The 26255-nt window shown below is 42.1% G+C and overlaps 1 protein-coding gene across 1 annotated transcript in view; it reads left to right on the top strand.

The window, feature by feature from the left end:
- The window catches only part of GLP2R (glucagon like peptide 2 receptor), a 65328-nt gene that overhangs the window by 19582 nt on the left and 19491 nt on the right, over positions 1-26255 (top strand). Inside the window, exons 5-9 of the mRNA XM_046676779.1 lie at positions 12243-12349; positions 14261-14414; positions 16056-16215; positions 17022-17082; positions 17932-18001. Coding sequence (XP_046532735.1) covers positions 12243-12349; positions 14261-14414; positions 16056-16215; positions 17022-17082; positions 17932-18001 — 552 coding nt within the window. The remainder of the gene's footprint in view (positions 1-12242; positions 12350-14260; positions 14415-16055; positions 16216-17021; positions 17083-17931; positions 18002-26255) is intronic.

The following is a 26255-nucleotide window of genomic DNA, read 5'->3' as shown; positions in this document are numbered from 1 at the left end:
GTTGCTATCTCCTTTTAGTTTTGTAAGTAGTTGCTTTATGTACTTTGGTGCTCCTGTCTTGGGTACATATATATTTATGTGTTATGTCTTCTTGGTAGAGTGTCCCTTTTATCATTATAAACTGCCCCTCTTTGTCTCTCTTTACCTGTTTTGCCTTGAAGTCTACTTTGTCTGATATAAGCATGGCGACACCCAGTTTCTTATGTTCACTGTTAGCTTGGAGTATCATCTTCCATCCCTTCACTCTGAGTCTGTGTTTGTCTTTGGGGCTGAGGTGTGTTTCCTGGAGGCAGCATATTGTTGGGTCTTGTTCTTTAATCCATCCTGCCACTCTGTGTCTTTTGATTGGAGAGTTCAGTCCACTTACATTTAGAGTGATTATTGAAATGTGGGGACCTAATGCTACCATTTTATTGCTCATTTTCCGGTTCCCCTGCATTTTCTTTGTTTCTTGTCCAATGAGTTTTGGACTACCAATTCAGTTAAGTAGTTTTCCATTTTGGTGTTCTTCTTATTTGTAATTTTTGTCTCTGTTCTAATTATTTGTTTAGTGGTTACCGTGTGGTTTGTGTAAAACATCTCATAGATGAGATAGTCTGTTTTCTGATAGCCTGTTATTTCCTTAGACTAAGCCAGTTCCATCCCTTTCCTCTTCCTCTTCTAGGTTGTTATTGTCAGATCTTTTTTTCTTCTTGTGTTGTGAGTTTGTGGTTAAAATGACAAGATTATATTTATTCTTGGTGTTTCCCTTCCCTTTATCTTTAATGTTATACTTAAGCGTTTGCTAACCAGTTCTGATGGAGAGCTGCAATTTTCTGATTTTGTCTTTCTACTTATCCCCTTTGCTCAGGGTTTTGTAACCCCTTTCCTTTTTTTTTTTTTTCCCGGGTTGGGGGCCTTCCCGAGCATTTTTTTTGTGTGGGGGGGGGGGGGGGGGGGGGGGGGGGGGGGGCAGTTTTGTGGCAATGAACTCCCTTAACTTTTGTTTATCTGGGAAAGTTTTTATTTCTCCATCATATTTGAAGGATATTTTCACTGGATAGAGTATTCTTGGCTGCAAGTTTCTGTCTTTCAGGGTTTTGAATATTTCATTCCACTCTCTCCTAGCCTGTAAGGTATCTGCTGAGAAATCTGCTGACAGCCTGATAGGGGTTCCTTTGTAGGTTATTTTCTTCTGCCTTGCTGCCCTTAATATTTTCTCTTTGTTGTTGACTTTTGCAAGCTTCACTACTATATGCCTTGGGGTTGGTCTTTTTACATTGATAGTTTGGAGATCTATTAGCTTCTGTCACATGGATTTCCAGCTCTCTACCCAGGTTTGGGAAATTCTCAGCTATTAGTTCTTTGAACAAGCTTTCTGCTCCATTCTCCTTCTCTTCTCCCTCTGGGATACCTATAATCCTTATGTTGCATTTCCAAATTAATTCGGATATTTCTCAGAGAGTTTCTTCATTTCTTTTTAATCTTAGTTCTCTCTCCTCCTCTATCTGAAGCATTTCTGTATTCATGTGCTCCAAACTGCTAGTTCTGTCCTCCATATTGTCAGCCCTACTGTCCAGGGAGTCCAGATTTTTCTTAATCTCCTCCACTGTGTTTTTCATCTCCAATGTTTCTTTTTTTTTTAAGATTTTATTTTTCCTTTTTCTCCCCAAAGCCCTCTGGTACATAGTTGTGTATTTTCAGTTGTGGGTCCTTCCAGTTGTGGCATGCAGGACGCCGCCTCAGCATGGCCCGATGAGCAGTGCCATGTCCGTGCCCAGGATTAGAACAGGCAAAACCCTGGGCCGCTACAGTGGAGTGCACGAACTTAACCACTCAGCCACGGGGCTGGCCCCCATCTCCAACATTTCTGATTGATTCTTCTTTATAGTATCAAGCTCTTTTGTGACGTAGCTCCTGAACTCATTGAGTTGTCTATTTGTATTTTCTTTTAACTCATTGAGTTTTTAAATAATTGCTATTTTGAATTCTTTGTCATTTAGGTTATGGATTTGTGTGTCTTCGGGATTGTTTTCTGTGTACTTGTCATTTTCCTTCTGTTCTAGAGATTTAATATATTTTTTCATAATATATGAATGGCATGGATTTGTGCCTCCACATGGAGATAGAGTTTGGTTACTGCTTCCACTTGCTGCCACTGGGGGTAGGTGGCAGCCCCTGTGTAATCTTTGTCCAGGATCTCTGTCAGCTGTTCCTGACCAAGCCTAGGCCCCTCCTTGGGATCATAGTGGCCCTGTGGGGCCTCCCGTCAGCTGTGGGAACAATTATATGGGGGCTTTGGGTTGCTGGTGCCTGTTCCCATGGACCCACCTAGAACACGCTCCATCCTTAGGGTCTGCAGCAATGTTAGGGGCTTTCATGGCAGCTGGGAGCTGGTTTTCCCAGACTCACAGCTCTGCCACTCTCTGGTTCCACTGCATCTCACTTGAGCACTCTGGGCTGCAGCAGAGCTATGGGCCTCTAATGCAGCCAGCGGTTAGTTCACCTGGCCGTGCCACTTCTGCTCTTAGGTCACCCAGCCTTTGTGCTTGGTGGGTGTGGCCTCCCCACTAGGGCTGAGTAGAGGCTCTCCCTGGGGCTGCTGTGGAACCATGGATTTTCCCTCTGGACTAAGGAGCAGTCACACTGGGGCTCTGGATTGTCCCCACTCACTTGCACAGTCCCGCTGGATCTCACTTGCCACCTCAGGGCCACAGTAGAGCTATGGGTATTTAATGCAGCCAGCACAAAGCTGACATTGGCTTTTTTGGGAGACCATAAAACTTTGTTGTAGAATGTCACACCATCTGGATTATTTGTTTCCTCAGGTTATCATTAAATGTGCTCCTCCATCTTCTGTATTTCCTGTGAGCTCAAAGTTAGGTTTATAGGCTTGGTACGACTCAAGTTAGTCCTCATTGGTGCTGTGTACATTGTATAGCATCACATCAGAAGACCAAAATGTCAGATGTCATACTATAATGATGTTGCGTTTGATCATTGGTCAAGATAGCACCAGCCAGATCTCCCTGTGGTAAAGGTACATTTCTCCTTTTGTCTTTGCTCAGTAATTGATGGGGTGATACTTTGGTACCATGTGTTTATCTTGTTCCCTGACAAAGCTTCATTGGTGTTTTAACCTTCCTTGATGATGCTTGCTTGAATTGATGCAAGCTCTAGCATTCCTTCTACATTTACTGGCTGGCAGTCTTCTGAAAAGAAGACCTCTTTGTCCTCCCCTCATTTTTTGAGTATTTCTATGGACCTACAGGTTGTTATTATTATACTTATATTTATTATTGATATTATATCTATTATCATATATTGTATAGAGAGATATTATATATGGTGATGTTATTATATTACTTATATTTATTATTCTTTTTGCTGCTCAATGTCTTCTGGATTTAGCTCATGAAATCCCTTCAAACCAGCTCTCATGTCCTTTTTTTATGATCCCATGGTCTCTGAGCACTTCCTTATTTTCTGGCACGACAAGATCGTCCAAGCTCATCTTATATTTTCCCTGTTCCAAGCCCAAATGACCTATTTCTTCAATAAGTCCTGGATTCTTTAAATGGAGGAATGGCATTATAAACCAAAGTCTAAGTGCTAGGGGTGCTAGGTCGTAGGACCTTTCAGTGTACGGACCAAAGAAAAAAACATTTTTATAATGAAGACTTCATATTGATAATTCTGCTTCAAATTTAACATTTAGGATTTTTGCTTATCTTCTTTTACTTTGCATTATGTAGCTGTTCTCTTTCAGGGGAAGTTTTGCTTCCTGATAACTTTATCATAATTAATTATTTACCTTTCCCTACAGTACATGTAAAATGGTTTCAACTTTAAAATATTAAAATTGCCACTAAGAATATAAACCTACTTGGTAAAATTTAAGATTCTTTGCAGCTCTTCTTTTTTTAATAGCAGTAACACTGGTTTATAACATTACATAATTTTTAGGTGTGCATCATTATAGTTTAATTTCTGTGTAGATTACATCATATTCACCACCCTCTGGTAACCACCAATCCAATCTTTGTCTCTATATGTTTGTTTGTCATTATTTTTATCTTCTACTTATGAGTGAGATCATATTGTATTTGACTTTCTCCCTCTGACTTATTTCGCTTAGCATATTACCCTCAAGGTCCATCCATGTTGTCACAAATGGCCAGATTTCATCATTTCTTATGGCTGAGTATATTCCATCGTGTATATATACCACATCTTCTTTATTCATTCGTTTTGCAGCTCTTTTTATCCTCAGACCATATCCCATGTTCAGAGTACTGTAGTCATAATTATTTGCAATAATTATTTTCTCTTTGTGGTCATGTTATTAATTGAATATACAGTTTTATTCATTTGTTTCTATTAGTGCTATAAGTTTGCCATTTTTGTTCTTCTCTCTTTAATTTTATTTTTTAGTAAACAACATATGGCAGGCTTTGAAAGCCAAAACTATATAAATAAGTATACTCAGAGAAGTCCTGCTCCCATCACTATCTCTACCCTGTTTCTACCTACCCCCTATAGATAACTATTTTTATTATTTTCTGGTTTATCTTCTCACTGTTTTTTCTTTTCTTTTTATCAAATTATAATATGCATCTTCTGTTTCTTTTTGCAAAACTAAGAAAATATATAAACATGTTATTTCCCATTTTTCTCACACAAAAGGCAGTATACCAGATATCCTATTCTGCATCTTGATTTTTTTCACTTAACAACATATCCTGGAAATTACCTTGTATTAGTTCCTATGAACATTTCTCTTTTTTTCTTTTTACAGCTGCATAGTTCTCTATCATGTACATGTACTATAGTTTATACTATACTATACTCTCTTGTGGTCACGAGTTATTTCCAATCTTTTATTACTAATGATGCTGCCTTGAATAACCTTGTAAGTGTATGTTGGTTCATGTTTGTGGTGGTTTATCTTTCAGAAGATTCGTAGAAATGGGATTACTGAATTAAAGGTAGATACATATATAATTTTGTTAGATTTTGCTAAATTTCCCTCCAGAGAGGTTGTACTATTTTTCCCTCCCTTCAGCAATGTATGAGAATGTCTGTTTCCCCAGTGGATGCTTATTGCACATGGATTATGACGCATTTCATGAAGATGTCTAAGTGACTTAAGATTCACCTGTTGGTACTGAGAGTGAACTGGAGACTAGCTGGGCGTTCTGGGGCCTCTGGGAAGTAGCTACGTTTTGGTAGAGCCCTGAATGTAGAAGACAGTTTAAGAAACTCCTCTAAAGCAGTGAATTAAACCAGCTGCACCAGGTGCTATTGGTGCTCATCCACACCCCCTTGCCCTAACCAGTTCACGGCACAGCTGTCTAATCTCTCACCTCTAGTATGTGCATTTCTTCACTGGTCCTCTGGTTCTTGGAGGCCACTTTGTCTGCTGGAAAGTAGGTCCAAAGTTCCAGGGAATTAATGCCCACTGGAGGTAGCCCTCAACCAGAGACTGGCAGGAATTGGTATATAAATATCCCAGCTCCCTCAGCCTTGGGGTGGTTAACGCTGAGGATTTCAGAGCTTGTGCAGTGAGATTAAGATCCAGTTGCCCACAGTGGTAACTGTCTTGATATTGCACCCTTTCTTTTTTTTTTCTTAAAGTTTGGCACCCAAGCTAACATCTGTTGCATTTGTTGCCAGTCTTCCTTTTTTGTTTTTTCCTTCTTCTCTCCAAAGTTCCCCAGTACATAGTTGTATCTTCTAGTCGTAGGTCCTTATTGCTCTGCTATGTGGGATGCTGCCTCATCATGGCTTGATGAGCCATGCTAGATCTGAGCCCAGTATCCAAACCAGCGAAACCCTGAGCCACCAAATTGGAGCGTGCGAACTTAGCCACTCGGCCCCTACACCCTTTATTTTTCCTGTCTAACTTCTCCCTTCCCCTACTGATGGTTTCTCACTTTCCATTTAGACTACTTGCATTCCAATACTTGTGTCAGGGTCTGCTTCTGTGGAAACCCAAACGAAGACACAGACAAATGAAAAACAAGCATTTCCCCTAATTTGTTTGTAGAAATCATAAAATACACGTTTTTAAAAATAATGATTCAGAAACGGATTATTAGGTTATTTAATTAAATGCATTAGCCTCATACCTCCAATAAAATAAATGATATTAAAATGATCCACTAAAGTTTTGGTATGCCACCTGAACCATCAATTTAAAGAACTCACACCACTTTGTGTGTAGAAACACAAAACACTTCTCTGCTTTCAAGATGTTTATAGTCTATCTAGAAAGCCAAGAAAATGCAAACAATGTGTTAATGAATAATGTAATTGATGCATCAATTTGTAAAACAGACAACAAGTGCTCTGGGGTTCAGAGTTGACAGTACACAGAGAGGCATTCAGGGAGGACTTCTTGTAAGAGGTAGGTTTGTGCTGGTCTTAGGATAAATTTAGTTTCAAGGAAAGGAGAAGCCAACAAGAGCAATTAGAGACCTGACAGGATTATAGGAATCTTGATGCGGTCCATAGAAAATAATTCTAGATAGAAATGTGCTTGGGCTTGCTTTGGAAAGGCTCAAAAGCTACACAGAGAATTCCACATCTGGACCACCACTAAAAGAAATATTGAAGAAATTCCTTAACACAGAAAGGAAAATATACCATAGTGAAATTTTGACCTACATAAAGGAATGAAGAGCACCAAAAATGGTAAATATGAGGGTAAATATTTTTTATCTTATTTTAAAAATCTTCTTAAAAGATAAATGAGTGAAAACAGTAACAATGTATTATTATGGAGTCTGAAATATATGTATAAGTAAAATGTGTGACAACAATAGCACAAAGGCCAAGATGCAGGACATGGAAGTATTCTGTTGTAAGGTTCTTAAACTATACATGAAGTAGTGAAATAGTACATGATAGTAGACTACGATATGTTAAAGATGTATGCTGTAAACCCTAAAACAACCACTAAAAAGAAAAACAAAGAGATATAGCTAATAGGTCATTAAAGAAGAAAAAAATGAAATAAAAAACATACTCAAACCAAAATAAGATAGAAAAATAAGGAAAGAGAACAAAGAAAAGATGCGACAAAGAGAAACTCAGTGGATTTAAACTCAATCAGATAAATAATCACATTAAATGTAAATGATCTAGACATCTCAATTAAAAGACGGGGTTGTCAGATTGGATTAAGAAGAAAAAAACAAAGCAAAACCCAACCAAATAATGTCTTCAAGACATTTATTTTAAGTATAAAGACCTAGGTTAAAATTTAAAAGATGAGTAAAAGATATACAAAACAAACAAATACTAATGAGAAGAAAGGAGGAGTAGGTATATTGATATCAGACAAAATAGATTTCAGAGCAAGAAATATTACTAGGGATGTAGAAAGTCATTTTGTATTAATACAGAGATAAATTCATCAGGAGAACCTATCAATCCCAAATATTAATACCTAATAACAATTCCAAAAGCTCATAAGGCAAAAACTGGTAAGTTTTAAAAGAGAAATAGACAAGGCCCCAAGTATAGTCAGAAATTTCAACACTTCTCTCCGAATAGTTGACAGAAACAAGTAGACAGAAAATCATTAATTATACAGAGAAGTTGAACAATACTGTTAAACAAATTGACCTAATTAACAGTGATAGAACACTCCATTCAAAACCAGCATATGTTTTTTTCAACTACACATTGAATATTTATCAAAAATCACCTTAGTTGAACCATGAAACAAATTTTAATAAATGCAAAAATTTCAAACCATACAAAATATGTTTTGTGGCTAAAATGAAGTTAAGCTAGAAATCAATAATGGAAAGATTTCTGGAAAAATTCCCAAATATTTTAGAACTAAATGATATACTTCCAAGTAACCCATAAGTCATATAAGAAATTAGAGGGAAATTAATAAATATTTTGAACTAAATAAAAATGAAAATACAGCATATTAAAATTTGTGAGGTGCAGCTAAAACAGAGAGAACTTTATAGTATTCTTATAGTAGAAAAGTGGAAAGGTCTGAAGTCAACGAACTAAGCTTCCACCTTAAGAAACTAGGAAACAAAAAGAGCAAATTAAACCCAAAGTACGCAGGAAAAAAGAAGTAGAAAGAAATAGAAATTAGTTAGATAGAAAACAGAAAACGATAGAAAAAAATCAAGGTTCTGTACTTGGTTCTGTAAGAAGACAAACTTCTAGAAAGACATTGAAAAAGAGAGATAGAATTAAAGATGAGAGGGGGAAAAAAGAGAAAGAGAGAGAGAGGGAGAAAGTGAGAGAGGACATAAATGATCATATCAGGAGTGAGAAAGGGAGATCACTGCTAATACTATAGATTTTAAAAAGATGATAAGGGATTATTATGAACACCTCTCTGCCAGTAATTTTTACAAGTTGGATAAAATTGAAAAGTTTTTTTAAAAGAAACAAACTACCAAAATTCACTAAAGAAGAAATAGATAACTGAATAGCTCTATATCTATTAACAAAATCACGTCATAGTTAAAAACTCTCCTATACAGAAAACTGCAGACCCATTTGGCTTCAATGGTGAATTCTACCAAATATTTAAGGACAAAATAATACCAATTCTACACAAAATTTCCAGAAAATAGAAAAGGAAGAAATACTTCTCAACTCAGTCTATGAGGCCATCAGTACAGAGCTACCAAGACTGGACAAAGAGAGTACAAGAAAAGAAAAGTATACACCAATATTCCTCATGAACATAAAAGAAAAATCCTTGACAAAATTTTAGCAAATTGAATCCAAAAATATGTTAAAAGATTAATAATCATGACCAAGTGGACTAAACCAAGAATGCAATGTTTGTTTAACATCTGAAAATTAATCAGAGTAATTCGACATATTAGACTGAAAAAGACAAAACGTGATCATCTCAATAGATGAACACAAATCATTTGATAAAATTCAACCTTAATTCATGATAAAAATTCTCAGCCTATTGGAACAGAAGGCAACTTCCTCAACTCAAATGTGTTGGTAGGTTGAATAATGACCCCCCAGAGATGCCCAGGTCCTAAGTCTCAGAACCTGTGAATATGTTACTTTATATAACAAAAAGGTCTTTGCAGGTGTGATTGAGTTAAAGATCTTAAGATGAGGAGAATATCCTGGATTACCCAGGTGGGCCCAATATAATCGTAAGTGGCCTAATAAGAGAAAGACAAAGGAGTTTGAGTCAGAGAGAAAAGATACAAGAATGGGAGTAGAGGTCATAGAGGAGAGAAGATGCTACACTGCTGGCTTTAAAGATTGAGGAAGGGGCCCTGAGTGAAGAAATGCAGAGGCTGGAAAAGGCAAGCCAATAGGTTGTTCCCTGGAGCCTTCAGAAGGAAGGCTGGCCTGCCAAAACTTTGATTTTAGCCTAGTGAAGCTGATTTTGGATTTCTGACCTCCAGAACTGTAAGAAAATGAATCATGTCGTTTTAAGCCACCAAACTTGTGATAATTTGTTACAGCAGCCACAGGAAATTAATATAAAAGGGCATCTTTAAAAAACTTGCAGCTAATATCATACTAATTGATGAAAGAGTGAATGCTTTCGCCTAAGATCTATAACAAGGTAATGAGTCCACTCTCTCCACTTTTATTCAGCATTGTTCTGGAGGTCCTACCCAGAGCAATAAGGCAAGAAAAAGAAATAAAAAACATAGAGTTTGGAAAAGAAGTGAAAATGTTATTCATAGACAACATGATCATGTGTTGAAAATCCCAAGGAATCTATGCAAAACACTACCAGTATTAACAAATAGGTTTAGCAAGGTTGCAGGATACAGATCAATACAAAAATCAGTTGTATTTTAATATACTAACAATGAGCAATTGAACATCGAACTTGACAGCAGTATCATTTACAACAGCATTAAAAATATGAAACATATGGGGATAAATTTGACAAAAGATGAGCAGGACCTATACACTGAAAACTACAAAGCATTGTAGAGAGAAACTAAAGAAAACCTAACTAAATGGGCAGATATACTATATTCATGAACTCTAAACTGATTCATAGTTTCAATGCAATCCCAATCAAAATCCCAGCAGAGTTTTTGTAGAAAGTGACAAGCTGATTCTAAAATTTATATGGAAATGCAAAAGACCTAGAATAGTCAAAACAACCTTGAAAAAGAATGAAGGTGGAAGACTAACACCAACTGATTGCCAGACTTACTATGAAGTGATATTAATCAAGACAGTACCGTATTAGCATAAAGTTAAACATACACAATAATGGAAGAGAATACAGAGTCCAGAAACAGAGCCACATGTATAAAAGCAATTGATTTTTGACAGAAGTGTCAAGGTGATTCAATGGGGAAAGAATAATCTTGCCAACAAATGGTGCCAGAACAATTGGATGCAAAAAACCCCAAACTTCAACCCTTGCCTCTCGCCATGAATAAAAATTAACTAGAAATGGATTATAGACCTAAATGTAAGAGCTCAATCTATTAAACTTCTAGGAAAAAACATAGCTAAAAATCTTAAGGCCCTTAGGTTAGGTAAAGATTTCTTAAATAGGACACAAAAAGCACAAACTACAAAAGAAAAAGTTGATAAGTTGGACTTTATCAAGATAAAAAACTTCTGCTCTTCTAAAGATGCTATTAAAAAAAATAAAAAGACAAGCTACAGAAAGGGAGAAAAAGCTTGCAAAACATGTCTGAAGAGAGTTCTATCTAGAATACATAAAGAATATTTACAATTCAAAGTTAAGGACACAAACAATTCAGTTTAAAAGATGGCCAAATATTTGAACAGATACTTTACCCAATAAGATATACAGACGGCAAATAAGCACATGAAATGGTTCCCAATATCATTAATCATTAGAGAAGGGGAAATTAAAACCACAATAAGCTACTACTACACCCCCATTAGAATGGCTAGAATTTATATTGTATGAAGTCTAGAATCCAGAGCAGCTGGAACTCTCATATACTTCTCTTGGGAATGTAAATTAATACAACTTATTTAGAAAACAGTTTGGGAGTTTCTCAAGGAGTTAAAACATACAGCATACTACTCCACCATTCTATTTCTGCATATTTATCAGAGAGAAGTGAAAACCTATGTCCACACAAAAACTTGTACAGAAATTTTCATAGAAACTTTGTGAAAGCCAAACTCTGACAGCTACCCGAATGTCCGTCAATAGGTCAGTGGATAAATAAGTTGTACTGTATTCTACCGGCATGAAATTCTACTCAGCAATAAAAAAGTAATGGACTATTGGTAATACTATGGCATGGATGAATCTCAAAATAATTATTCGGAGGGAAACAAGCCTGACAAAAAAAAGAGTACATATCGTAAGACTCTATTTATATAAACTTTTAGAAAAGCCAAACCAATCTTTCATGACAGAAGGCAGACCAGTTTTTGCCTGGGCATGGGGTGGCAGAGGGCAATGAGAGGAGATGTATTACCAAGGATGATGAGGAGAATTTTGGGAGGAGAGGGAAATGTTCATTATCTTTATTGTGGTGATAAAATCACAGTCACATTCAGGTACAAATTCATCAAGGTTTGCACTTTAAATGTGTGCAGTTTATTGTACATCAATTATAGTTCAAAAAAGCTGATAAAAGAATTATATAGAGACGTTTAAGATATAATTAAGCAGGTAATAAGTATTTACTGTGGGCTCTTGTACAAAAATCTATTTCAAAACATGATTTTGACAGTGATGTGCATGATGAGTTCAATAAGAAGTTGGGACTCCATTGGAAAATCACACGTGAATTTCCAGTAAATTATCCTCTGTTCACAATCAGGCTATCCTGGGACTCAGAGAAAGCATTCCACTGTTTTCTTGGGTCTTTGCTAAAGATCATCTATGAAAAGTTACTTAAGGAGGGAGACATCCAGGTGGAAATCTGGCCCCATCTTCCAGAGAGAAGGATCTCTAAGGATAGCACTCCAGGGGCAAAGAACCGATCCTCGTTCCCAAAGCAGCCTCTTGTCCTGGGCACAATTCTTCTACGATTCTGTGAATCTTGGTGCATCAATGCCGGGCTGTGGGACAGGCTGTGGGGGTAAGACCCACAGTGGGCTCTTCACTCATCAAGGCTCTCTGGCCTCTAAGATGTGCCAGACAGCAGTCTAAGCTACCCTACTTGGGTGTCAGTGAGAATAGGGTGCATACCTACACCAATAGTGGTCCTGGGCATGGAACTGGGGTTGGAGACCAGAGCCGCCTGGCTTGGTGGTCATGTCTGCTCTTCCTCTGTGTTCAGGAGGAGCACCATGCCTTGCTGTCGACCTTGCAGCTGTTGTACACCGTGGGTTACTCCCTCTCCATTGTCTCCCTCTTCCTGGCTCTCACCCTCCTCTTGTTTCTTCGGTGAGTGGAACGTCTGCTGGCAAGCGTTCAGGCATGTATCCTGGAATTTGCTCATTGGCTTCCTCTAGAAAGCAGTAGAAGACTGGGCTGGATGATCTCATGGCTCATCAGAGCTGGAAGGGATCTGAGAGTCTCCAGTCCATCCATCCCATTTTGCAGATGAAGGGGAAAAGTGATATCAGAGGTCCGGCGAGAGGCACAGAGTCACCCCAGGTCACAAAGCACAGCCAGAACTGAAATCTGGGACTCCTAACGCTGCTTTTGCCTCTTTTTGATTAGATCACCTACCATAGATTAAGCCCATTGAATTAGATAACACGCATATCTACTACAGCCCATTCTCACGGCGACTCAACCAAAGGCATTATTTTTACAGAAGAGATTAAGAAACTTCTCTAAAACAAACTAATGAGAGGTAGAGCTCAAATTTTAATCCAGGACCCTCAAACTCCAATTAGCTATCAATTATTTGAGTGCTTTCTCTGTGCCAGGCACTATTCTAAGCACGTTACACGCATTAAGACATTTAAGTCTCATCTTAACCAGAATTAAGATTAATCCTAATCCTAGGAGATTAGCATTATTATGATTATCCCCATTTTATAAGTGAGTTAACTGAAATATGGAGAGATGAGTAACTTGCCCAGGGTCACACAGCTAGTGTGTGATGGAGCCAAGATCACAACTAGGCATTTCCGCTCCCTTATCCAAGGCTGTTTTTCAGAATCCAAAGCCTGAGTGCATTTTACTAAATCATGTTTTCAGAAATCACCCAAGTGAGATATTTATAGCCCCACTAGGGAGCCCTCCACGGCTGTCTCCCAGTCTCGGCCCATCCAGCAATGTAAATGAGTATAACATGGCGGAATTTGCATTTGACACAGATGCAGGAAACCTGGATGGGGACCCTGGGGACGTGGATGAGAGTTCCAGAGCAGCTTCCTTCCTAAGGCTCTGCTAGATCCAGGTCTGGCCCCATCTGGTGCCCCAATCCCAGGGTGTTCTACACCTCCTGGAGCAGTCATGACCAACTATCCCACTGGGAGAGCAGTTTTAAACAATGGAAGAGTTCCTGTGCTCACCACTGTCCTTCACCTCCGGCACTCACCTCCCCAAAGTCCCAGAACCACGCCAGGAGAAAATAATTGCCCAGCCCTGCAGGATGCAACTCACCATAGCCTGGGTCAACCAAGTGTCCATTTTGCCTCAGGCACTGGGAAGAGTAAAACCCAGTTCCAACCCTTGAGTAGCACCCAATCTAGTTAAGGAAAAGGATGCATAAATCCTAACACACAAGGACCTGCCTCAAATCCTTTTTGGAAATAAAAAAAGTAATAATAGCTTGAAAGGGAGGCAGGATGGAGTGTGTGTTGCACCAGGACACAGCCAGGGCTGGGAGGGCACAGTGATGGAAGAGGATCCTTTGGGCTAGGGAGACCGAGGATGCACAGTTTTATGTCAGCTGGTACAAAAAGAACCTGCAGGAGGCTCCAGGTGGGTGAGGGAGAGGAGGTGAGAGCTGACATTTTCTGGCCACTTACATGCCAAGTACTGTGTGAGCACTTTTCACCCACTAATTGATTGAATCCTCCCGTGACCCTTTGAGGCGAGGGTTCTTATTCTTCCAGGCAGTAGAGCCTCAGAGACCCATATTTTTTCCTTTTTTTGATGAGAAATATTCGCCCAGGCATGTTGAAGATGTTACACAGGTGTTAGCTGCTATTATTCCCATGTTACAGTGAGGAAAATGAGGACAGAGAAGTAAGATCACAAAAGCCAGCCATCCAGCTCTGGAGCCCGCACCACGAACCCCGGCCCTTGAATGACAGATACTCAGGTGTTTCAGGCACAGGGCCATCTGTCTGAGCTGTTCTTTCCTGAGGGAAGGCACTCGTTTTTCTCCTTGCACAGAAAACTCCACTGCACACGCAACTACATCCACATGAACTTGTTTGCTTCTTTCATCCTGAGAGCCCTGGCTGTGCTGGTGAAGGACGTCATCTTCTACAACTCCTACTCCCGGAGGCCCAACAATGAGAAGGAGTGGATGTCCTATGTGTCGGAGGTATGTTCTTTCTCATCGTTGGCCTCCCACCTGGTGGGTCAGTACTGCAGAGGGCAGGAAGGTGGGCTGGGGAGGGGAAGAGGGAGGTAAAGGGATGTCAAAGCCTTTCTGGTTGGAGATGCATCATCTAGCAAAAGAAAAAAAATAGCCTCCCAAGAGTGGGGCACATGAAGGAAATCAGCAGCAGGGCTGCTGTGGGAGCCCTTGTGTGGGAAATTTCTTCATCTGTAAATAAAAGAATGGGACCAGATCAACCTTTTTTAGTATTACTATTTTTTTAAAGCTGCAAAACTTTTCCACATTGAAATCTGCATCTATTGAGATGGTTTTTCCTCTATCCTGTTAATAATGAGTGCAGTAATTGGTTAAACTAACCTTGCATTCCTGGAATGAATCCAGCTAAATTCTGATAGATTATTCTTTCCCCTTTATTGCTGGATTCCATTTGCTAATACCGTTTTTTTTTTTTTAGAATTTCCTCATCCACATTTGTAATTTTCTTTTCTCGTTAATGCCTTTGTCAAGTTTTGGGGTAAAGTTTGTGCTGACCTCTTAAAACAAATCAGAGTTGTTCTCTCTTTCTCTATTTTCTCGAAGAATTTATTTAAGATGGGTATTATTTCTTCCTTAAATGTTTGATAGATTACACAAGTGAAGCCATTTGGGCCCAGAGATTTCTTTATTGGAAGACTTTTAATTATATATTCATTATAACTCATATTCAGATGTTCTATTTCTCCTGATGTGAGCTGTAGTAATCTGTTTTTCTAGGAATTTGTCTACTTCATCTAATTTATTGGCATAATATTGTGCATATTCCTTTAAGATCTTTTTAAGGTCTATTGTGTCTATGGTGTGTTCCTTTTTTCATTCCCAGTATTGATTATTTGTGCCTTCACTCTCTTTTTTCCTCCCTTGATCATCCTTGCCAAAGTTTCTCAATTTTATAGGACTTTTCAAAGAAGAAAGTTTTGGCATTGTTGATACTCTTTATTTTATGTTCTCTAGTTCATTAACTTCTGCTTTTATCTTTATTCTTTCCTCCCAAGTACGTTCTTTGGGTTTAATTTGCTGTTATTTTTCTAACATTTTTGACATATTGAAGAAAATTGATTTTCTTTTTCTTTTTTTAATAAGTGCATTTAAGTCCGTAAATTTCATTCCTGGCATGGCACTAGCTGCATACCACAAGTTGATATGCAGTATATTCCTTACATTCAGTTCAGAAATAATTTCTAATTTCTATCATCATTTCTCCTTGGGTTCATGAAGTATTTAGAAGTTCATTTCTTTGTTTCCAATCCTATGAAGATTTTTTAGTTATTGATTTATGGCTTAATTGAACTGATATCAGAGAACATACTGTTTTGAGTTTTCTTTATGGAAGTTGCTGATGATGAATTCTCTCTGTTTTTGTCTGCAAATGTCTTAATGTTGAGGAAGAGGCCAGGCTTTAAACCCTAAATGGAGCCCTGCTTCATATTTTAATATGGTTCCCAGTCTTTCTGAGACAGTCAGCAAGGGTTGGGGAGAGGGGAGTAAAGAGGGAGGGCCTGTGCACGGGGAGGCCCTGTTCCACCCTCCTGGGGTCCAGATGCTGGGAAAGCCTGGACTCACCCTCAGGTGCTCTGTCCTCTGCAGATATCCACCTCCTGCCGCTCAGCCCAGGTCCTCCTGCATTACTTCGTGGGCGCCAATTACTCATGGCTGCTAGTCGAAGGCCTTTACCTCCACACACTGCTGGAGCCCACGGTGCTTTCTGAAAGGCGGCTGTGGCCCAGATACCTGCTGGTGGGTTGGGGTGAGTGAACTGAACCCCCAGCCTCTTCTCCTGGGGACCCATCAGAAGATGGGAGCCCAATAGAGCCTTTTACTGGAGACCCGACTAATGAGAGTCTTCTGGAACAGATAATTCCTCAATGATAAAAGACTGAAGAGAAGGGTGTGTGTGTGCTGGGAAGTTTGAGATCGGGGGCCAGCATGGTTGAGTTCTGGTGAGGGCCCTCTTCCTGGCTTGCACACTGCTACCTTCTTGCTGTGGCTTCACATGGTGAAGAGAGGGACAGAAAGCAAGATCTCTGGCCTCTTCCTATAAGGGCACTAATCCCATCATGATGAGCCTGCCTCACCTCATCCAAACCTGCTTACCTCCAAAGTTCCCATTTCCAAATACCATCTCTTTGGGGGTTAGAACTTAAATATGTGAATTTTGAGGGGACACAAATATTTGGTTCTTAACACCAAGTAAATCTTCAAGATGACGTCTAGAACCCTTGTTGTGAAAAACTCTTGGAGAATTTAAGGCTGCAGGATCCAGAGGAAAGAACCTGGGCGTGCGACTCAGAAGGTTTTGGTTAACGTCCTTGGATTTACTCTAAGCCGCTTTGCAACATGTTAGTTCTCCTCTCTGCTTCCCGGGTTCTCTGACAGTCAAAGAACGGATGCACTCCGTGCCACCCCAGGTCTCTCCAGCTCTCACAGTCCACAAGTCTATGACGGTTGGGTTTTATAAGTTTTGACCAGCTGTGCTTGGCCCATCAGGCTGGGGTGGGAGGCAGGCAGGTTTGGCCAACTGCCTCCTAACTACGGCTCCCTCTTTTCTCCCAGCCTTCCCAGTGCTATTTGTTGTACCTTGGAGCATCGCCCGTGCACATCTGGAGAACACAGGGTAGGTAATCTACCTGTTTGTACTCTTCCATGAGCCAGTAATTCCTAGATATGCCCAAATATGAGGAAACATACCATTTTCCCAAAGAGACTATCCACCCCCAGCCTTTCCTTTTGGCATTCTAGAATAGGCCCAGGAATGTAGACAAAATAATCAAAAATCTTTCTTATAGTAATTAGTTTATTAATTTAGTTACACATGCAAATTAGCACAAGGTAGCACAAAAATTGACTGCGTAGGTTAGCAGGGTATGTAGGTTACATACCCTGGGTGTGTAAGGATATAAGTACGAGAATGCTTATTGCATCATCATCCACAGGGGGTGGGGAAAGCAAAACCAAACAAAGAGACAAACCCCCTGAACATCCATCAACATGGGGCTCATCAAACAAATTGTGGCCTACCTATATCATGGACTATTATGAGACTCCTAAAAAACAAGTTAGTTCTATGTCTTTTGACTTCGAGGAACTGAATCTCGACAGCACGTTGTTAAGACTGTCGTTGAGTAATGTCTATCACGTGATCCCATTTCTTCCCTCCAAACAGTCATCACCAAAAAATCCCCTATCTAATTAAGAATTTATGTTTGTATGAACATGGAGAAAAATGTGGAAGGATACACAGCAAGCTGTTAGCATTGAAGAGCACCTTACTGGTAAGAAAAGTAAACAGTACCATACTACCAGGAAGGGACCTGAGTCCTCTCTTGCCCTCTCCCGCCCTTCGGGAGAGTGATGGGTGGAAAGTAAGTCGTGAGTGCAAGTCTCCTTCTTCCATAGGGCATGAAGCTTTCACATCCAACCTCATGTCGTGTTTAAGTCTTTTACTACCTGCCCTTTGTCATAGATGCTGGGGAACCAACGGCAATAAGAAAATCTGGTGGATCATCCGAGGACCCATGCTGCTTTGTGTAACGGTAAGGATCATCCCATCCACCCGTTTTCCTCTCAGAGCTCAGCTGTTGTGGAGGACCCTGCCCCCCACTCCCCACCACACCACCACCAAATTCTCTGGCTCAGATTGCTTGAGAAGGAGTTGCTGAACTGTGAGTAGAATCTGTTGAATGAGAAGAAACAAGCAAGAAACTCCTCCTTGTTCTTGTTCAGGACCTAAATTCAGGGTTATACTGCAATCCTCCTTTTCTCTGGGTCTTCAAAGTATGTATAGGAATCTGTACTCAGCTCAGTGGCCCCGGATGGAATGGCTGCGATGTGTACCCTGGGGATACAGGTGTCTTCAGTCATGGATCAGCCCAGGGATAACAAAGCCATTGGCTTGGATTTGAACACCATTAGCAGGAGGGAGGGGAGACTCAGGGAGCTTCTTTTATAGGAGGAAAACATAGAATCACCATTGACCCAAAGCTGAGATGGCCTTAGAGCTAGGAGATGATGCTATTCTGAGACCTTGAGGAGGAAGAGCCCAGAATTTTTGGGCTGGGGAGGAACTGCTTGACCCAGATTCATAAAGCTCCTTTAGATGGTAGTGTGTGAAAACCAAAGCTCCCAAGGAAGCTTGGGAGAAGGAACAGAAAGTTAGAAAACAGTTGGAAGGGTTAGCATGATCCAGAAGGGGGCAGAACATCTTTCTGCCTGGATATAGGGCCACCACCTCGAGTGCTCTCCGGCTAGGCTCTGTGCTCCCTGCTCTGCCCATCTCTTCTCTAAGATGTGGCCCGGCATCCCGTTTTTACCATTTTATGTAAATCATCTGGTATTTGTGCTTTCATGAAAGAAAAAAGCTTATTTTTTATAATAGAAGGCAGCTCTCTGCTCAGACCTGGGTGTGACAGGGAGGAAAAAACATTCGTAGAAATGACAGGAAATCCAAGGCTGTGGAGAGGCTCTTGGTGACTCGAAGGCCTGTCTCACGTCTAGCCTGAGTGGCTGCGTGTGTGCTGCTGGCTACCTCCCCGCGGGTCGTTCTGCACACAGCTGAGAGCGAGGGCTAGGTGAAGCCTGACCCCACGTGTCCCAGCGCAGCATCGCGAGCTCTGCCTCACCCCAACCCCATCTTTCACACCTCCACAGCGCTCTCCTCTCCAGCCACACTGCCCAGCTACGGTGCCAGCACCTGCCTCCTGGCTCGGCACCTCCACTGCTGCCCGGTGAAATGTACTGAGGGCCTCCTACGTACCAGCACCATTCTAAGTGCTTTGTGTGTATTAACTCATCTAATCTTCCCAACACCCCTATGAGGGGATGCTATCATCATGTTTCTTTTATTAGTGAGAACACTGTGAAGATGAGAAATTACTTGCCTAAAGTCACAGAGCCAGGAAGTGGGGCTGCTGGATCTCAGCCCAAAGAGTCTGACTGGGTGACACTAGCACTTGTACCCACAACACTGTGCTGCTTCCCCCAAAATATTGATTGCTTCCAGCCCACATGCCTGGAGTACTGACTGTCACAGGGTTTTCATGTACTAGGACCTTCCTTCGCACTCTCTCAGGTTTGAACTCATCCCTCTGCCATCTTGTCCACCTGGCTGCTATACCTGAACACCCACCTCATGAAGTAGAAATGGTCATACCTTTTTGTGTCCTTCTCCGGTCCTGTACATACTTCTGCTACAGCCCCAGCAATGTTTTATTGCAAGTATTTGTCTAAAACCTGACTGCTGCCACTGTAAGCCCCATGTTCTATTCGTGCTGGCAGCCCACCCAAGCATGTGGTGGGCCCTGCATACACTTGTTCAATGAATGCCTGTGACCCATGCTCCTGGGCACTGGAAGGGTCTCGCTAACCAGGCGGAATAAAGCAGGATGGAGGCCAGCAGGTCTTCCCTTGGGTGGAGTTCAGGCTCAGTGCAACTGGATCCCTAATCTTTACCCCGCAGTCTTCTAGAGGCTGTATCAATGGTTCTCAATCTTGGCTGCTCTTGAAATCACCTGGGTATCTTTAAAAATTCTTTTTGCATGGGTCTCACACCCAGAGAGTGTGTTTCCTTGATCTCAGTGTAGCCTAGGGGTTCTAATGTGCAGCCAGCCAGGGTTGAAGAGCATTTTGCTATGCCCTCGCTGCTCCAAGTGTGGTCATCTGAGCGCTTGCTATAAATTCAGGTTCTCAGGCCCCACCCCAGACCTGCTGAAATAGAATCTGCATTGGAACAAGATTCCCAGGTTTTGAGTGCATGTCAAAGTTTGTGAAGCTCTTGGCCCACTCACCAGTGGTTCTCAAAGCTGGCTGTGGATTAGAAACGTCATGGCGGCTCATACCCCAGAGGACTGCATCAGAAATCCCACAGATGAGGCCAGGCAGCTGTAATTTTAAAAGCTCCTAAGTGGTTCAAATGGACAGCCAGGGCTCAAGCTGCTGCTCTGGGCCTTGCTGCTTGGCTGGCACAGCGGGCTGAGCTGTATGCTGGTTTCTTCTGGTGCTTCCTGGTTCCTGGAACCACATTTTCTCCCACCAGGACAAGAGAATATGCTTCATCTTCTCATCTTGGATAAAATGACCTTTACATGCTCTTGCTTATACACCTCCAGTTGTGGCCAGCTACACAGAAATGGCCAGAGTCACCTTAGCTCACAGTGGCTTCTCATCCTCCCGTCCACAACTTCTCCTCCTGCTCGCCCACCCAGCGAATGACACCAGCATCTGTCTCCCAGGTGCCCAAGCCGGAAAGCTGGATGCCCTCCTGGCTTCTATCCTCCTCCTCCCAGCAGCATCCGCTCAGACTTCCAGTCTTGTCGAGACTTTCTCTGAAGATCTCTCCAGGCTGTTTTCTTCTCCTCGATCCACTGTCACTGTTCTTCAGCCCCTCGGGATTTCTTGTGCAGAATTCTGCAAAAGCCTCCTATTTAATCTCCTTTCTTCCTTCTTGCCCCTGACAATCCATCCTCTGTATTGTAGCCAGAGTGGTCTTTCTTGAGCAAAATTTGATTATGTCTCTCTTCTACATGACTTTTTAATGGGTTGCTAATGTCCTCCAGCTTTGTTCCAAACTCTTTAGTGTGGTAAGTTTTGTCATTCCCTGCCTACCCATCCAACCACGAGCACCCTATGCTCTATTTACATGAGAAACTCACAGCTCCCGAAATCCATCCTGGTGTTTCGCTCTTCCCATGCCTTTGCACACACTGTCCCTCTGCCTAGAATGCACATCTGGTGGCCCCACATCTGCCTGGTGAACTCTCTTCCTTCTTGAAGACTGAGCCCTTTATTAATCTCTCTATCCCTCAAATTAAGGAAAGCCAACAGGCATGCCTGGAGGGGACAATTTCACCATCACCCTCATGAAGTTCTTACAGAAGACATTGCTGAGTTATTGTTGTCTGTGTCTACAGGGGCCTGGACAAGAGGAAATGGTCTTGAACAGAAATGAGAAAAAGTCCCCTGGGTCACAAGGAAGAACATTTGACTATGAACTGCTAAAACATTGACATGGACCACAGAGAAAGGCTTTGGATTGTCCATCGCTATCAATCAATTTCCAAAAGGGGAATCTGTCCTGAAGAGTAGGGAGCAGAACCTGATGCCTTCCCAGCCTGCCAGCTCTAGGATTCTCAGATTCTATTCCCTGAGTTCAGGGCTCCCAGGGGAGTGGCAGTTATTTGTCCTACTAGACATGAAAGGGAACAGAAAGGCTGTGCAGTGACATGCAGGGAGCCCATCCCTGAGTCAGGAACCCGGGCTTCATGACAAACTCGTGGTGCGCCCTCGAGCCATGGGTGTTGACCTCTCTGGGCTTCGGACCCTCACCTGTAAAATCAGAGTTGGACTAGACCAGTGGTTCTCAGCCGAGGGTTATTCTGCCCCCTGAGGACATTTGACCATGTCTGGAGACATGTTTATTTGTCATGCCTGGGGTTGGGTGCTACTGGCATCTAGTGGGCAGAGGCCAGGGATGCTGCTCAACATCCTGCAATGCACAGAACAGCCCCCCAACAAAGAAGTATCCCACCCCAAATGGCAACAGTGCTGAGGTTGAAGAACCCTGGACTGGACAGTGGCTGCACAGTACAACAAGTTGGGAGATTTTAACAAAAGCAAAACAAAAAACCCAGCCTGGACTCCGCCCCAGATTGAGGGAAACAGAACTTCCACTGTGTCGGGCTTCCTCACCACTGGGTTCTCACTCACTCGCTGTCTTGCACTTTCATCTAACAGTTATCAAGCATCTTCTCTATGCTTGGCTTGGTTCTTTCAGGGGGGAAAATGATGCATGTCCCTATAGTTTCTGCCCTCAGAGAATTCAGACTCCTCAGACCGTGACTGAGCCAATATCTGCCTTCAGCTTTGGTCGTGACCTCACATTGCAATTTTCCACTGACCTGAGTAGATATAACCCCAAGTCCGTAATAGAAGTCCTTGAACCACAGCATGGAAGGCCTGGGCCCCTGAGTGGCTGCGTGGAGCAGAGCTCCTCCTACTGCACTAGATTATCCCATACGCAAAAAATAAGCCTGTATTGTGTTAAGAAAAAAAATTTCCTGACCTCACATATTTTCTAGTTAAGCTGAAATACTAAAAAGAAGCATAATAATCAAGGTCTTGCAGGTGGCATTCGGCATTTCAGAGCATTTCACAGTCTTCTTTCATCTTGGCCAAATTTGAGGCTGGGCCTAATTTTTTGGAGTTTGGAGCAGAGGCTTCTGGGAAATGACAACTGTGCTTGGCAAACAGAGCAATGGGAACAAGGAGAGTCTTGTCCCAGATTCAGACTCCCTGTTGAGCATCCCCACTTATCACAGCCAGGCTTCTCCCCACCCCATTCCCCATCCCGACTGGGTCTGCATTTGCTGATCAGCCTCTGGGTTGGTGTGAATGTCTGTCACGTTGGATTTCCAGACATATTTACTGCTCTCTTGATTCCCTGTGTTTCAGAAATGACCATAATGTGACAGCCTGAAGAATACAGATTCTCTTTCAGTCTTTCACCAGCCACAGAAATTGGAGAACTCCCATCTCCTTGAGCATATGAGACTTCACTACTTAAATTAACCTGTTACCCTGGAGTGTACATTTAGAATAGAACCATATTAGAACACGGCGTATTCTCTTATCCTAGTCACCTTATTCCCAGTAGAAAATCCATAGTGCCTTGATTAGTCCAACCCTTCAAGGACAGCCTTACAAAATAGCTGAACTGTGTAAGATTATGTTATCCACATCCCGACTCCTGGAGTTAACAGATCAACTAGATTGAACACCCAGTTGAATGAGTCAATGAGTTGAATGAACCATCTATTATTGACTTTATGAAGTTGTAAGTCAAATGCTTTCATTCACTCTTACTGAATCTTCTCTGAGAGCCTCAGGACTTGGCAAAGCTGGGAAATTAGTAAAATTAGTCTTCATTAGTCTTGTCCCTCTTTAGGTCCTCTTCCTCGCCAGGAACCCAAGGCTTTTCTGTCTCTCTGGGTTTCCATTCCCCTCCTCTAAAGAGTTACAGTGGGAGTTTCCCCATAATCCAGGATTTTCCCACCCCCTCAAAATTTAACCTTTGCTGCATCCCATTTTCTGCTTTCTCTGGTGAAAGGAAGTCAGATCGTAGATGTTTATTGATTCTTCATTGTAAAAATGAACAAATGAGAGCTAGAGAGAGGGCTCCCTCCCTTCTTTCCCAGCATCCCTTACCTTCAGGGAGGTAAGGAATGTGCACCTTAGCTGGGCTCTTGGGAATGGAGTATTTTAACCCAAAGGAGTAGCTCTAATGGTGATCATTTTAGTCCACACAGCAGATCTGAGGAGTTGGGGTTTGGGGGTAGGTGGAGGAGTTTGGGGGTAGATGAGGCTCACCTTTGAGCCCCCACCACACTACCAATCACCTCCGTCAACCTGTAGGCACAGACCTGAGCACAGGAGCTGGGGTGCCAAAGAAGTGTCACCAAGAATGTTACATCTGATAATGCACTCTGTGCTGTCTAGGACCTGAAAGGGAGCCTTATGTTTGGGGTCCTATATGCCCCCATCTGGTCACAGAATCCAAGAGGAGTGGCCTGAGTTCTTGAAAAATGTCCTCATTCAGTCCCTTTCCTGCTTGTGCGCAAATGACGAATAGCACCATCCAAATGGGACTGCTGACTCTTGTTCCTCTGGGAAGCCAGGATGAACCGAGGGTCATGGTCAACGAAGCTGGCGTTGCGTTCCATGGCAATGAGGAAGTGCTTCCTCCGTGTGGCCCGTTGGTTGATGCCCATTTTCTCGTGTCTGCTCTCTGGAAGACACAAAGAACAGTGAATCAACATGCTCCTCATTACAACCTTTCATTTCCTAGGAGACAGTCCTGATTGGAATTAATTTGCTGAAATATGTGCCTTTCCCCCAGTGAAGCTTACTTTGTAAGAAAAATGCCTGAGTTCAACAAACCACTAAGCCAAGGACACAACGTTTTCTCTTGTGATGGAAAACAGATATCCCATTAAAGGGATAAATTACTTGGTTACGTTTAGTTTGTATTTAAGTGTTCTGTTACTAAATACTCTTTGGCTGGGAAGCTCCATAATTCCTGTTGGCTTGTGGATTGGATACATAGCCTCTTGCATGAAATTCTAGCTTTCAGCTTTGAGCACTGATTCTCCTGAGGCCAATAAGGCAAGTCATAACAGGTTCATGTGGATCCTGCAGCTTGGGTTTCAAGGTGTAGTTAAAGGGTTTTGTTTCTCAACAAGGATATGAGCACTGTGCTGGCTCAACGTCTGTAGAGACTTTACTCCACTAATTGTCACCCAATCGCCATCTCTATTGGCTTTTTCTCCATTGCATAGAGGCATTCTTAAGTCTTTTCAATTTTAAAAGCAATTGCACCCAAAATCTCTTCCAGCCCTGCATCCATTGTCAACTACTATTCTATCAGTCTGCTTCCCTTCACAGTCAAGCCTCTTAAGCGTTGTCTACACTGCCTGTCTTTCCTCTTCATGATTTGTTCACAAAACAAAGCATGGCGATCTGGCTTGTGCTCCCACCTGCAAACTGCAGCTTCTCTTAGTAAGCTCCCTGTTGCTAAGTGCAGTCTTATTTTGCTTAAATTCCGTGTGGCATTAAAACCTTAAAATTCTTCCTGTCGTAAGCATCCAGGAAAACACTTCTTTGTGGTTCACTCCAACTGCCCCAGCTCTTCTTTATCGGTCTCCTTTGCTGTCTCCACTTCCTCCACCTTTCCCTTCATTACAAGCTGATTCTCTTAACCCTCTTTTTCTCCCAGTGTACACAGTCTCCCTGGACAATCTTGCCTACTCTAATGGGTCCATGTTCTGGCGAGGACCTCTCTGCTAAAGTCTACACGTAAATATCTCACTGCCTTGAGACATCTCTTGGCTCAAAAACTAGTGGATTTATACCCCCCCTTGCTTTCCAATGCTCTATCTCCTCCATGTTCTCACTCTCTTGGTGAATGGCACTGCCACACTTTTAAGATCTAACATGAAATTTGGGGGCCATCTTTGATCTTACAGCCAACCAGTAACAAAGGTCATTTGACTCAAACTCCTTAATAATTTCTAATCCATCTCGTCCTGTCCATCACTGAAGCACCTCTCCATCATCCTCCCCCTGGAACTCTGAAAATGCCTCCCACCGGTCTGCCCTCCTCCAGTCTTGCCTTCATCCACCCTGTTCTCCACACTGCTGCTAAACTGATCTTTCTGAAATGCAGGGATGAAAATCTGATCAGATCACTTGACCGCTTAAAATTCATCACTGTCTCTCCATTGCTTTCAGAAGAAAACCCAGAGTCCTTAGTGTGACTGTAACAGGCCCTGTAGGAACTGGTGCTCCCTCTCTCTCCAGCCTCACTTCTCACGAACCTTGTTCTCATTCCTTAAGCTCTATCCAGACTCAACCACTTGCTCTTCTACCTCTCCAGGAGGCTCGTGATCTCTCGTGAGGTCGCTGTCAAGGTGCTTGCCAGGGCTGCAGCCATCTGAAGGCTTGACTGGGGCCGAAGGATCAGCTTCCAAGGTGGCTCACACACATGGCTAGCAAGTGGTGCTGGTTGTTGGTAGAACGACTCAATTCGCCCACATGAGCCTCTCCCCAGGCTGCTTGAGTGTCCTCATAACATGGAGGCTGGCTTTTTCCAGAGTGAGCAATCCAAAACAGAGAGAGAGAGAACCAGGTAGAACCATCCTTTGGAGGACCTAGCATCATCTCCACCATATTCTTTTCATTAGACGCAAATAATTAGATCTAGCTTGCATTCCAGGGTGAAGGGGGAAATTGGGCTCT

Source organism: Equus quagga, chromosome 11 (genome assembly GCF_021613505.1).
Source record: "Equus quagga isolate Etosha38 chromosome 11, UCLA_HA_Equagga_1.0, whole genome shotgun sequence".
Lineage (NCBI taxonomy): Eukaryota > Metazoa > Chordata > Mammalia > Perissodactyla > Equidae > Equus > Equus quagga.
Note: the sequence above shows the minus strand (reverse complement) of the source record. Positions and strands in the feature narration are given on the sequence as shown.